This window comes from Falco peregrinus, chromosome 7 (assembly GCF_023634155.1).
Source record: "Falco peregrinus isolate bFalPer1 chromosome 7, bFalPer1.pri, whole genome shotgun sequence".
Classification (NCBI taxonomy): domain Eukaryota; kingdom Metazoa; phylum Chordata; class Aves; order Falconiformes; family Falconidae; genus Falco; species Falco peregrinus.
The window spans coordinates 82,462,316-82,477,545 of record NC_073727.1 but is presented as its reverse complement, the minus strand read 5'-3'; the positions used below and the strand labels follow the sequence as shown (position 1 = coordinate 82,477,545).

The 15,230-nt window shown below is 39.8% G+C and overlaps 1 protein-coding gene across 4 annotated transcripts in view; it reads left to right on the top strand.

The window, feature by feature from the left end:
- Nucleotides 1-7,266, top strand: part of PHIP (pleckstrin homology domain interacting protein) — a 119,337-nt gene extending 112,071 nt beyond the window's left edge. For 3 of the 4 annotated variants that reach the window (XM_055810793.1, XM_055810791.1, XM_027782750.2), the window contains one exon: nucleotides 764-7,266. In XM_055810793.1, coding sequence (XP_055666768.1) covers nucleotides 764-1,407 — 644 coding nt within the window. In that variant the 3' untranslated portion in view covers nucleotides 1,408-7,266. The remainder of the gene's footprint in view (nucleotides 1-763) is intronic. The other variant, XM_055810792.1, reaches the window with a different exon arrangement.
- The last annotated feature ends 7,964 nt before the right edge of the window (nucleotides 7,267-15,230 follow it).

Here is a 15,230-nt window from a genome sequence, read left to right as displayed (position 1 = left end):
AATGTTCCGTCAAAGGACTGGATGGACTATCGAGCTGGCTAAGAGTCTCTTACTGGTCACGTTTTAGGCCAGGGCTGTGGTGTCAGAACATCTCCATGTGGCGTGTCCCACGGAGGCAGTTGAGTACCTCTCGCTTAGCCCGTAAAAGTCTCCAAGCAAATACCTCGTATCCTGCATCTGTTATGTCAGGAGCGTGTGCAAACAGCAGACTTCGTTGTTAAAGTCTCCCACATTTCTACCCTTTTCCTCACTTATTGTGGAAACAACCGCGGTCTAATGAACTAGCTATAAGGGATGTGACCTCAGGCTGAAAGAAACTTTTTGATTTCTCCAGAGAAGACCTGCTGTGAAGCATTCCTGATCCTTGCAGCAGTGCTTCTTGAGCAACTTTTTGCTGCTGCTGCTACCAAATGGGAGGTTTTGTCCACTGGTGGCATATAAGTGAATAAAAACACTTGAGCTCTTCCCTTTTTCCCTCTCTTCTTTCTTTCCCCCTGCCTCCTCTTCTTTTTTTTTTTTCTTTTTTCTCCCACCCCCCCCACCCCCCCTTCAAGCTACCTTGAGCTAAACTCAACTAGAAGTTAGTCCTTATTGCATACTGGAATGAAGCTTTTTGAGCTCTACTTTGGGCTTCTTAGATTTTGACAGGTTGGCAATCACTGTGAATCCGTTCAGATATTTTAGTGAGAGTTTTATTAAGGCAGTGTGAAAATTAATGTAAATGCAAATCTGTTACGTGGTATCTATTCTCATTTCTTTACAGCAGATTGCAAGAATAACGCTTTGGCATCAGGAAGCGTCCAGGTAAACGGACATGGAGGACAGCCTTTGAAACCTCCGGTTAAAAGAGGTCCCGGACGGAAACCGAAGGTGGAGACGACTAACAGTAGCTGTGAAGTGGTGCACAAGAAAAGAGGCCGAAAACCAAAAAAGCTACAAATTGTTGAACAGCAAAAGGTTGCAGAGCAGAATACAATCCAGACTGCAAGGGATATACCAGAAGAAGCCTCTGCTTCTACCGCATGCAATTCTCTTTCTGAAAATAATATGAAGGAAGACTTGTTACAAAAAAAAGGCCGTGGGGGTAGAAAGCCAAAAAGGAAGATAAAGACCCATCAGCCAGGCTCGGACCTCTTAGTTCCTGCAAATGTAAAAATGCAAACAAGAAGCAGGAGGAAAAAGATAGATGAGCCTATGGAGGAGGGCTCTGAAGAGCTTAAAGATTCTGAGCCTCACATGAGAACTAGAAACCAGGGTAGGAGGACAGCCTTTTACAATGAAGATGACTCTGAGGAAGAGCAACGGCAGCTATTGTTTGAAGACACCTCCTTAACTTTTGGAACATCTAGCCGAGGCAGAGTCCGAAAGTTGACTGAAAAAGCAAAAGCTAATTTAATCGGTTGGTGATTTTTACCAAGGGTTTTACTTCAGAATGCTATGAAGCAGGTACAGTTAAGGAACAGCAGAACAGACTTCTGCTTCCCTGCTGCTATTATGGGTTAGAAGAACATGTTCTGATTTGGGGAGAAAAATCTAGCAAAAAATAAACTGAAAGAACATTCTTTGAAAGAAATATATATTTTAAACTTTTGCTATTTATTGCCCTCCAAATAGGTTATGCATTTCAACAGTCATTTTGTTCACAGTTGAGAGTAATTGAAGCAATTTCTGACTGACGTACAGAGTTGAGAACTACTCTGTTTTAGTAGTGCGTAGTATCTCTACACAATTAAAAAAAAGGTGATAGAACTTTTAATGCCACAAACTGAAAACGGAAGTCTTATTTTTGACCAAGCAAGGTACACTTTGATTGTAAAGTCAACTTGCCTAGGAAGGCAGATTTTGGCAAACAGTGGCAGTAATTCACTTACATTTCTGTTAAATACAGAAATACCAAACTTAAATCTCAAAACGCTTAATTTCAGTTGTGATGGAACATTCAACTGCAAAAGGAGCCTAGCACAGGCTGTTGGTTTATCCAAGTTCTGCCAAACATAGCAAAAATGTAAACAAAATATATATATATATCCACATTGGAAAAAGTTTGACTAATGTCTAATTTTTCAGACCTTGATTCTTGTATCAATCACTAAATCTCTGTTTATTGTGCCAAAGACTGAGAATCAGTGCAGTGGAAAGCCTTTTTTTCTTTTTGAGTGTCAGTACAGCATACCATTTGCAGTGATAAAAGCTGTGTATTGTTTTAAATAGTAAGTTGTTAACATTGTTCTGAAATGTATCCTTTTTGGTACTTTTGGTAGAAAATAATGCACTGGTGGGGTCCTTTGACAGAGATGTTTTAGACAAAATGTATAATTGGTTAAAGGATTCAAGGAAATTACAGGACAGGTATGGAATGATGATGTTTACTTTCTGATCCAGATTGATTGTTGTTTCTACAACTTTAGACATGCTTAAGAGGCTAAAATGACCTACAAAGAAGAGTGTATGTGTATATATTAGTATATACATAAACACATACATATAAAATATTACCCAGGTATAAATTTTTTTCAGGATTTTTTAGATAGCACTAGAATTGAAAATAAATTTTAAAATGTCATACTTTATAGTTTAATTTTAAGGGGAAGATTGGTTATTTTCAATTATTAAGGTTAAAAGGCCAAATCACTTTTTATGCAATCATGTTTTATACAGTGGTCTCATTGCACATTGTGTTTTTCTGCACTTTTTATGGTATATCACGCTGACATAAGTCAATATACACCCTAAAGAAAAATTCCATTTAATGATTGTGCCTTGTATTCTATTATTTCTTGCATCCTTAGTAAAATTAAGTTGTCTATTGTAAATGATAACTATATGACTTAGGGGAATGTATTGTTATATGTACTGCTCTGGAAAAGAAAAGCAGTTATTTATTTGTTTATGGTACATTTAGTTATTTTATACCTTTGCAAACAAACTTTAATACCATTTTCTATCACTTAAAAAAAAGTATTGTCCAGTTTTAAGGAAAAAAATACGGAAGTAGTCATATTTTCTGAGATCTGGTATGGTACAAAAATGTAACCAAAATTTTCTGGGTTTACATTATTTTGCAGGTTTGGATAGTGTGAAAGTTCTGTGGGTTTGGGTTTTTTTTTTTGGTTTTTTTTTGGTTTGGTTTTGTGTGTGTGTGTGTGTGTGTGTGATCTAACTTAGTTGAAAAAATAAACCTGAAATGAAACCTCAAATCTGTACACCCTTAGTTAATAATAACTCTGGGGTGGGGTGGGGTGGTGTTTGTTTGTTTTTTGGTTTTGTGTTTGATTTTTTTTTTTTTTTTTACAAACATCATCTGCAATACCTGGAAGGGAGGGCATACAGAATTAAGACCTTAAATTTGCACAGATTCTGTATACTTATTTGAAGTCTGATTCTTCACACTTCTATTTTCTGTTACCAAAAAAAGCTTAAATTTTTGAACACAGAACATTGGTATTTGGCACCAAGGGGAATAAAAATATGCTACTGTGGAGAGCAAATTAGTATCCACCATACCTAGTTTTCATTATGCATTTTGCTACAAAAAATGATGAAAATGTTTTCCAGATCCTCTTTGAATTGTTATGGATATGAATTTGGGGAGCAGGGATTAGTTTGCATTTCATTTGTTGATATATTTATTTTTTTCTAACAAATACTTCTTTATCATTCAGTTAAAACAGTGTCACTAAACATGAGATAAGATAACAAGCTATGGTTGTGCAGTTGCAATGCAGCTTCACAATTCACAGCTAATTGATTCTACTTGTTAATTTTGTCAAGTCTCACTGATGAAGGCAATCATTTGAAAATGTGTAATTTCCTGATGTTATCTGCATTGTAATATATGAAATAGATTATATCTAAAATTGAACTTCTGTATTTACTCCATTTGTAATAATGTTTTATATGGCATGTTTGTGTATATATTTATATATCAAAAATACCTTGTATGTAAGTTTCGGAGCCTGAAATAATATGTGTTCCCTTAACAGTAAGTAGAAAATTGTACATCTTAATTTTATGAGAATAGAAGGCCTTACTTGCAGAACATGGGTACTGCTTCCCACCCAGTAATATCGGTGACTTTAGCCAGTAATTTTTTAATTCGTATTAGACACATCAATGTTTTTCCTTTTAAAATAAATAGTGGATAATTTGGGTCAAATTTTTTTATAGAAGCAACGCTAGAAAATTATTAGAAATTAATACCAGATTTATTTAAAAGTTATATTTTTATAATTTAATTTCACTAGGTTGCAAACTTTATTTATGAGACTTTAGTCACCATCAGACTGTGCATTTTGGTCGGGGAAAAAGGTGTTATTAGAGGTTGTTGTAATATACTGTATCAACACAGAAAAAGAGCTTTTGATTACAAAGTCTTAAGTTTTTTAATGTGAGCAATAAACTATTGGTCAGTGTTCTGAAATAATTTAAGAACTGTAGTTACATGCATGTTTTATAATGCCATCGCAAATACCTAACAACTGGTTCAGAAAATGGAGTATCAAAATCTCATGTGCTTGTTTCACATTTGCATTGTAAATAACATAGGTTCATAGTCACATACACGCAAACGATCTTACAGACCTGGCAGCAATTAACACAGTTTAAGTCATTAACTTCATTTCTATTTGACGTGGATATGAGGATATGGTTCTGGTATTTCTACTCTATACTGGGAAACGTTAAAATTGGTATATACCGCTGAGTGGTATCTTAATAGCAGTGTGTTCCCTAACTGCCGATGAGGAAATAAGTTCTGTTTCTGTGATACCAGTGTGCTCTAAATGTTTGACGGAAATCATTGTACCTGTGCCTACATACTTAACAACGCTCTAACCGCTTTGTTTCTGTTGTTAGTGTGTTCCCTGGGAACTGAACTTCAATTTTACCACTGTAGTGTTCATTATTGTCAATATTGAACTAGAGCTCTTTGTCACTCGGCAATGACCAGTGATACAACTTTACGGAAAAATGTCTTCCTCCAGTGATTTGACTGCTGTGATATAGATTTACATATGTTTATTTGTACAGTGTCCGGTTTGTACATGTGACCAGTCTGTTGATAGACTTGTAAGATTGAGTTGGTTGAGTTAAATATTACTATGGCTTAATATTTGTAAAACTCTTAATTGATAAAGGACCCTGATGCAGCACGTAGGATAATATTAATATCTATAAAAAAATAAATTGTAGTATAGAGACAACTTACTGTATTGCTGTACAAATATTTTTTCAAGGACCAGTTCTGATTCTGTGCCCAGAGGCTTTTGTCTTACCAAAAAAACGACTACGTAAAACAAAAAATAGTCTGTCCATTCAGTAACTTCAAGCTTGTTACAATTTTTATACCACATTGTTAAATCTTTTTGCTCACATTTGTCGGATCAAGGACTACAAGTAAATGCTTTAGCGTGTAATTTGAATTTAGGCACACGTTAAATGGTTGGCTGGTTCTATAAAAGCAATAGGCTTAACTGGACGGGACCCTTTCACCCTGCACTTCGTAGTAGATGGGAGGTTAGAAGTTCCTAAGCTCGCTTTCATCAGCATTCGCATTTGATTTGAAGCATGCAGATCTTGCTGAGATAATTTTAACATATTGTTGGTCAATCAAGATACAGCCATACCACAATAGTTACACTGTGTCCCAAGTCCTTACCTTACTCTGAAGTAGTATATTTTATCCACAGTGTTTTTTCAAAGGTTTGGGGTTTTGGTTTTTTTTTTTGAGGGGGGTGGGGGTGGGTTGGTTTGTTGTTGTTTAAGAGCTGAGTGTTTAACAAGAAGTGAAATACAACTGGAACAGTGCTACAGATGTGCTGTGATACAGATGGTAGAGTCACCTTAGAAACAGCAAAAGCTCATTTTCTGTTTACTACCTAATGAAGACAAATTAACTGTGTAAAATTATTATATATTTTCTTTTATCCCTGCAGTACTTGTAACAGATTGGTTTCCAAGGGGACCTAGATATTCAACCGATAAAAGGGCTGTTAGTTTTCCGCTGTAAATTGCTGTATATACATCCTTGTTCATATGCAGAGGAAAGTGTATTAAATTTCATAAAATTGGCCAAGGCTTGACAATGTGTTTCCAATAACAAATCTGGTATTGACAGCTTACAGAGTTTCCTGGTTTTGAATCGGGAATACGGCTTGTACACTTTCTGCTGTGTCTGGAGGAAATAACAGGTAGCTTTTAAACTAGAGCTAATCTCTAGGTGCACTTGCATTTTTGCTAATTTTAATGTGGGAATTCACTGTGTCATTTTTACAGTGTGTTAGAGGAGGAAACACACCAGAAAGACTAGATTAAAAGACATCTTAAATGGCAGAAAAAAAATTATTAGCTGCTTTTTTTTTCCTCTCCTTTTCCCAAGGTTATAACAGCCTCGAGGCATCTATAGAGAAACCTTATATGCTGCAATAAAATAAAGGTGAATAAATTTAGCTTTTAGGCGGTAGGTAGTGAGGCAAGTAGTCATTTGGATCCTTTTAATGCAGATAAATACATCAGGAAATTAACTTCAAATAATGCAAACGATATATTTTAGGGAGGGAAGGTAGTACTATACTATGAATTTCTGCCCTGAAAGAACCAAGAATGAGGTCGTACAAATTAGGAGTAGAAAGAAATCTGGAGTACCTATCGTGTACACATGCCTGTATGACGTACGTGTCCTGCTCTGTGCTTACAGCTGTGTGTGTTGGTTTGCTAATACACGGAGACCGTACAGAAGTTACATTTTTGGACCATACTGAAACTGCAGAAGTGTGGTGGACAACTGGATAATGATCTTGTGTGAATTAAATTCTGTCATAATGTTTAAATATGTATAGAACGGAGCTCAACTTCAAGGAAATGACCTAGAAAGGTTAATTTTGAAACTGACACATTTTCAGATTTAAAATTACGCTTATTTTGTACAGAATTATGTAAAACACGAATCTGTTGTATGTAATGAGTAACAGTTTTGAAAACTATAATTCTTTAGCTTTATCAAGGTTTTTTTCCTTCCAGAAATCTAGATTATCATGTTATAACCTGAAGTATCTCACCAGGATAACAGTGCCCTTTCTTTTTGTACATATGGATTGGAAATTTCTTTACTGTTATGTGGACACTTTCTATGTTAGTTTTGATGCATAATACTTTGAATCCTTTTATACAAACTAGAATGTATGTGTAAGAATTACTGTCACTGCAATGTAGTAACTACAAACTTATTTTTAAATAAATAGAAAACATGTTTTTCTAAGCTGTCCAACAGTGTGTGTTTCTATCTAGTAATGTACCGGTTTATGGGACAAGTGCTAATGCGTTCTTCGAAACAGCCTAAAATTGGCTCATTTTGATTCCTCGTGGAATATGGTATAGCTTTACGTGGTAGTATGGTATATAGTGTATTACGAGGGAACAGGCGAAACTACAACCTTGATATCACAGCTTGATAGAGCTCAAAATCTGCTATTTTGTAGGGTTTTTCACAGAAACCCGCAGTTCTGGAGGCAGTGTAAAGGCACTAGCATGTGGCACTGAAGACGCCACGTTGCCAGTCCTCTTGGCTCACTGTCACCTGTGCAGCAGGGTGCCCCTCATCCTCCAAGGAGCCACCCCTGTTCAGGTGACAGCTGTTTGGACCAGAGCTACGTCCAGTTTACGTGGAAATCTCTGCTTCCCAACGACTCTAGCAGAAACTAAAAGCAGCTAAGCCGAGCGAAGCCCCCCGCCTCCCTGCATGTAGCGGTACAGGTCTGCAGTCTGGTTGCCCTGAATGGGTGATGCACAGAAAAGGCAGTGACGGGATGTGTTTTCCCAGTGGTGTGCGTTTGGTTTGCTTATATCTACGTGTTTCTGCTCAATAGATAGAAAACAAAAGAAGTGTTTGCTGTTTCAAATACTGCACCGTGTCGATCCTGTTTAATTTCATGTGTTACTTGCTTTATCAGATGATCTTTTCCTCCTTACGCACCTTACCTGAAATCACAGGGGAGAGAGAGAAGAAACCCTTAACTCACCTCACAGATGCAGGTATGTGTGCTGCTGAGTAGTGGGATCGGGAAACGGTCATAGCAGAACAAATTGAGTTCCCAGTAGCTTTCCAGACATGTCCCCTACGGAGTCTGGCAAAAGCAAGACTTGTTTTGGCATACGAGGAAAAATCCGTTGTGTCAAGAGTATCTGTGTGAGTTCTAGTAATCGGCGTGTTTGCTTGGAGAGAAATAATTCTAAAATACTCGAAATGCAACGCGTTTCCTTCCCTGTTTCTGCGTAGTACTAGAGGTGGTAGTTCTGTTTGCACATGCATCTTCAGTATTACAGTACTCTAGCAGTAATGGTGCGCTCTTCCAAAAACGAGCCACCCCAGGTCCGGGGTTTTATTTTTGTTACTGTGAATAGTCTTAAGCAGTTCATGATTGCTTTTGTTTTGAAAAGATCTTTTTCTGTGGAACTTTGTACAGGATCCTTAATGTGCCGTTGTATGGCGGTTCTCACTCGTGTGACAGGTGCCTTTTTGAGGCCTACTGTGGTTATTGTACTTTGAGTAGGAACTGCTTGGGATTGACAGATGCTGTGAAATGTTGGTGTCTGGCAGATGCTGACTGTGCCAGGACTAATGCTTCGTTACCTTGTTAATACCATTTACTCCTGTTAGTTCATAGTGCTCGTTAAATGAAGGAAATTATGTATGACGGCTGAAGGTGGCCATTTTGTTTTCAAAATGAAAAGTTCTTGTACCAAAACCTGTGTTCTTTCCTGCTCTGGTAGTCGATGTGAGCTTTGCAAAAGAGCATTTGTCATTTTTCCCAAAGACTTGAGCAAACTGTAATGGCTTTAAAAATTAATCACTGTTTCTGTTTGAAGTACACATGAAAAATAAAGCAAGTGCCAGAGAACTAACACAAGCAAAGCAACATAGAAGGTGACTGGAGTTTAAACAATGATAAGTGAGGTTTTGTATACAAAATTGGTATGCAAAATAGAATTTTTGAGGGTTTTACTAATGTGGGCGGGAAACTCAAAGCCCAAAATGTCAGATGGTTTTTCTAGCTCACAGAAATCTTGTGTTAGATAATATTCACAACAGGCTTAACTGACTCTCTTATAGGAGTGTAGTGAGGATTTACGAATCCTCTCTCGCCCGCTGAAATTATCTGTGTGTCCTGAAAGGAGGAGAGGGCAGAGAATTCAGGAATGCTGTTTCCAATCTGGTATCAGCCATGCAGACTTCCTTTGTGCTTCCTTGTCTTGCCTCAGAAATGGACAGTTTTTACCTAAACTTGGTCCCCTCTGCCTCTCACTTGACTTTAGCTTGTAGGCACATCGGTGGGGGGAAAACCAAAACCAGACAAACCACAAACACAGGAGAAAGAGGAAACAAGTGCAAGGGCAAGTAATCGCTCAGCACGGAATTTCTGCAGAGGCGTATTCCTGAAGGCAGGAGTTCAAACTGAATGTTAATATTCAAGGGCCTGCCAGCCTTATCAAGTTAACAAGTTAACAAGTGAAGTTAACATTAACTTAACTTGTGCTTTGTCACAGGTCTCTGAATTTTACTTTGAACAAGGATATTCAAAATAGTAAAGACTGTAACTTAAAATGCAAAACTAGTTAGAATATGGCTAAAACACTAGAAAGAATTACTTTATTTACATTCTACAGAGGAGAAGTCTAGTGGGGTTATTTTTTTCATATTCAAGCACCCTGATTCAAAATTTGAATTCTCTTTATTATTAAGGAGTGCGGTGTAAGCTTCTGTGAACTGCTCAGAAATGGAACACAGCTGTCAAAACCTTCCCATTCACCAAGGTTTTAACTTGAGAACGTTCACAGAACAAAATTACTTAAAAGAGTCACACTTCAGTGATCATGCCAGCACCTTTCAATACACTGCGTATTTTTTACCCCACTAGAATCTCAACACGAAAAGCTGAGTGTACGTGCACTCTACTGTTGCCGTCTTTCACTGACATCGGTTAATCTGAACAAGTACAAGTACTTTGGGAAGGATTAAAAATCTAGAATTCAGAACTTTTGTTCTGTTTAAGTGGTTGTTAAGGGTTTGAGGTTGTAAAATGTGTGTTAATACTAACCTCTTCTGATAAAGTTATAAGGGAAATAAGAGGTTTAATTATTTAGAAAAGTGATTAGAAAAGTCATAGAAGCTTTGTCTTAAGAAAGGTAGATCACCTGAAATTGTCTTTCGGACAGGGTGGTGTTTTGGTTTTTTTTCTTACACGCTAATTTATCAAGTTGTAATTCTCTGGCTTTGTAAGTGTCCCAAGAAAATGCTTCAGTCTGCGTAGCATTGTCACTAGCCTTTTTACAAAACTTAGATTCTTACAAAACTTCTTGTGAGCTTTGGACCTTAATTTTGCACTTGGCTTGGTGCCCTTGACTCCCTGTTAAGCCTCCTCTCTCCTCCTTCGGCAACTGTTACTGTCAGGGAAGACTCATGGCAGAAACACAGTGCGCTGAGTAACGTTTCCCTTATTCAGGTTTCACAGACCTGTTGAGAATTCCAGTTTCCCTCTGTGCATGTGATTTGATTCTTTCAGGTCTATGGAGAAATCCATCTTCATAAAAGAGGCTCTTTAGAATTTTTAAAGGACAGAAACCAGTTTTCCTAGTTCTCTACAGCTTGGTAATCCCCGTTTCACAGCTCTGTGAAAATATGCCTGTCTTACCAAGGAAGAGAAATTTGGATCTTTTGCACGTCTGGAAGTTCTTGTTTCTGCATGGAAAAAAAGAATGGTGGAAAACATGTGACTCTTCGCATGCAAGAAAATTTCTGCATCTATTTAATAAATAGTTTCCTAAACTTGGGATCTGCCCCCAACTCCAAGCACCCCGAACGGATGGTAGCTCTTGACATCTGTCGTTCTACCCCTAGCTGTCATCTGTCATCCAAAACCCGTCTGCTTCGTGAGCAGTTGGCCTGAGGGTCCCTTTACACATCAGGAAAACTTCTGATTTTTCTTTTCTCTTCTCTGGTACTCTAATACATCAAAACCTTTAGGAACTAAAAGACCTTTAAAGGACTTTTCCTTCCTTAAAGAGATCACAGTACAGCAGTGTTGCAGCTGGTCCCATCCAAGTCCAGGACTCTGGGACCCAAAATGTCATTAGGCAATGGGGCAAAGTCATTTTTGTACGAGTTTCTTACACCACTGACACAACCTGCTTTAGCAAAGACTGAAGCTGCCCTCGCTTTTTAGGGCACTCGCAGCCCCACTTTTGCGGTCTTCTGTGGAGCACTGAGCTCAGCTTGAGCCTGCTCAAGCCAGAAGCAGTTCTGACCGCCGACGCCTTCCTGACCTTGCAGAGCGGGTGTGTTGTGTGTGCCTCTCTTCTGGGGGAGAGAAGAGTCTGTACAAAGTCTCTGGGGCTGGTATGTGCTGTGATATGCAAGTGTGTCTGGTTAAACTTGCATGAAATTCAGCAGCACAGAACTCCAGAGTTCTTCAGGGACAGAGCGACAGTGAAAACCCTGGGCTTGAAAAACATCCGGCATTTATCTTTGGGAAGATCTTATCCAGACTGTACTGCACAGGCTTCTCCACCTTGAATTTTTAAGAACGTGCTTTCCTTGGGAAAATGTGAGACATTTAATATTTAACCACTGCAGCCCTCAGAGGTGTTTGTCTGAGTTACCAGTTAGTGGCAGGTGAAGCTGGTGCTCAAAACTTCTTCACACATTTTGTGTTGGCTTCTCCAGGATGAAACAGAAGTGGTTTGGGAAGAGGTCTCTCCCCCCCAGCAGGCTGCACTAACCACAGGGTTGCGTTCGGGCTGCCTCGTGGCCCGGGCTTGCCCTGCCTGGGGCTCTTGCGTGACTGGCTGCATGGCGGCCCGGCTGTGGCATGAGAGTTGGGGAGCGCTCCCGCTGCAGTAACCGCTGCCTGGTAAAAAGGGAAACCACTGCGATCCTGTCGAGAATCCCAGTGCAAATCAGACCGTGAAGATCCGTTTAGTCAGACCAGTACCAAGGCCTCGTGCTTCTCCAGTGAATGAGGAGGATCTCGGCCTTTCCTCTGCCCACCTGCTCTGTCACAGCAGAGCACACAGGGTTGGTTCCTGTCTGGGTCTTGAACCACAAACCTCCGCTCAAGCACATGGGGAGCAACCTGCTTTGTAACAGAAGCATCTTGCCATTTGATTTACTTTGTATTTCTGGAAGATGTCTTAATGTTCAGTAGTAAGTTGCTTGAGTCGCACCTTGAGACCAGCTATTTATGTGGCTCCCGAGGTTTCACCCAAAGGAGTGAGTGGTTAGGTCCCTCCACTGCAGCCGGGGCTGGTGAGATGCAAAAGCAGCCACGGTGGCCGCAAAGAATCCGTTCTCCTTGTGCTGGGCTGTGTGGGGCAAATAGGAAATTGCTGTGGACCACAAGGCATCTAGAAAGGTTCCTTACTTCGCATACCTTAAGCTAACAGAGATCCAGCTCCAGTCTGAAAGCTCTCTGGTGCTGACGCTCATTTTTCTAAGTGGTCTTAATTCCTCATACCCACTTAGGCACCACAGAAATCCAAGTGTCTCAGCGTGGCTTAACGTTATATCTGAGTTTTAAATCTAAGCTAACCATTTTTTGAGATGCAAACCCTAGAGGTGAGGAAGAAAGAGGCAAGACAGGATGCAGGAATATTTTTATCTTAAGGTTGACAGATGACCAAATCACAGCATTGACTGCATCTCAGAATGGTTGCAACTCAGGTCAGTGGGCAAGCGCTTCAGACCAGCCCTACCAGCTAGCGGGACAAAAAAGGGAAAGCGGCAGATGTAGGGACGGGGCTGGCTGAAGAAAAGGTGAAGAGTAAGCACATTAAGCTTGCGCTTTGTGTCGCTGTAATGACAATCCAGCAAACTGCCAACATCTTGGGACACAGCTGAGTGCCAGGCCCGCTAGCAATTACATTACCCAGACATTTCTGGCACATGTGATTTCAATTCTACTAATGCAAAGAGCATCCTTAAGCCTCTGCTCCTTTATTACCTGGCTTGTGTCGTCTTATGGGTGAAAAATTACATGAAGTAGAGCTGAACGGAGGCACTCAAGGTGAGACAGCAGCCAAGCCTAAAGGCTCATCTCCAGCTGCAGCCACGGCTCTGTCCATCCGCCCTGATTTAGCTTCCCTACGTGCTGCAGCTGGAGCATTTTTAGACAACTGTTGTTCTACTGGGGCTAAGCCTGTGTGGAATGCATACTTTAAATATCTCTTCCTGTTTTTGGAACTTGATCTTCCACCAGAAAAGCTGTAGCTCTGTCTTCATAAAAACTGTTTTGCTGCTCAATTGGTATCGTGCCTAACCTGTAAAACTTGGCCAGGAATTGCAACTGTGAACTGCAGGCAGCAGAGAAGCGAGACTGGAGGGACGGTAAATGCAATACTGGCTTGGCTTCTGGTGCCTCCAGAGCGGTAAGGCTGGAATTGCTGTCACTGAGTCACAAGTTTGGGTTTGGTGGGTTTTGGTTTGCCATTTTTTTTTTTTAACTTGATTGGTTTCTATTTCAGCAAATTATTCTAATTTTGTTTTCCTCAGTCTTTCTCTGCACAAGAATCCTGCAAAACAGCATCTGATCTTTATGATGGTACAGGATGTGTTTTGTCCCCATGATGGGGGAGGCGGGGGGGGAAGGTAAGAAAAAGTTTTCTAATTTTTGAGAAGTTACATATTTAGTCCAGGACAATAAAAAGGTTGACTTTAGCAATCTTAACATACCATTGCCCAGAACAGATAAAGACTTGAGAGAGAAAAACCTAGTTCAGCACCACTTCATGTAACATTCCCAGAAAAGTGTGTGGATTTACGTTGCTTTCCAACCACCTGACACCCCACTGACGCTGTCAGGTCACAGGTGTTTTTTCACAGTTCAGCCCATGACATGAGGTGATGTGCCTGTTCCTTAAGGGAAAAAGTAGATAAGCATATGTATAGTGGGAGCCTTGCTCCTTCCCTGCTGGACAGGCCCTCATTGCCCAGAAGGTGACTGCAGAGAATTCGAATGTGAGCCAGATAGACGTGCAAAGTAATTGCAAATGCTCCTTTTTGAGGAACTTCCTCACCAGCTCACTGATAACTTTAAACTTTTTTCATGTAATGAATGTATGGAGAGACTTTCCCACTGCACAGATAACCTTTCTACCACCAGGTAGGAATATGCTGTCTTGCAGGAAATTCTCTCTATTCAAGTAACGGCCAAAGTACCACCTCAACCCCTCTATTGCTTCTTCCTCAAGGAGTTGTTACCTTCAGACCTAGCTAGCCCATTTAAATGCTAGAAACTTTGTTCACTACAGTCTGGGCACCAAGCACTTACTTGAAGGAAGGCTCTCCAGACACCAAGTGCTTTTCTGTCCCTCTGTCTTTTCATTTCCATTATTCAAAGTTGCTTTGCCTTTTGATGCTGTCTGGGCTGGAAGGGAAGTGGGGCTCCTAGAAAAAATAAATTCTTTCCATTTTTCCTATTTAGGTCCTAAAGTTATTCTTCTGTTATTGCAGTGGCAAGGTAGGGGATAAACAGGCACCTTCTCTTGTATTGACGTGGCCATGGTTTGTGAGGCCTTTGTGACAGGCTATTCCTAAACACCTTCAGAAAACACAACCTGTTATGTTCCCCCTATAATGAAATTTTAATTGGGTTGAAGAATAACAGTTAAATTACCAACTAAAGCTATTCCTACTATATTTCTACTATATTTTATCTATAGAGAAACAACTTGATTAGTTAAGTTTTAAAAATATCTTTTTCTTAGATTAAATTTGTATTTCTTGTCTAGGTCAGTAGTTATGTGAATTTTCAACTGGGCATACCTGACATGTTGCACAGGTTTAAATCCTTCAACAAACAAAACCTCAAGCCTGGCTGCTTAGTTCCCACATGATTTATTTTCCACCAGTGCTGTCTTGAAATCGCTACTGTAATTTTTGCCAACCCCTCATCAACTTTGTACAGCCTTAAAATTGACAAAGTCAGTCAGTCCCCAGGGCAAAAAGGGCACCGGGGAGACCCTGAGATGACAGGAGAAAGGAAGAACATCAAGTGGCAACACAAGCAATGGAGAAGGGAAAGCAGTAGTGCCAGATCCTGATGTTTTTTCTTTAGCTTCTGCCTAGCCAAGGCACAGGATTTCAAAGTACTTTATGCACTAGAAAAATGGATTATCCTTGTCTCCCTGCGTGCCCCAGGATGCTGCATGTAAACTCCTGATATGCTTGCTTTTCATGGGCC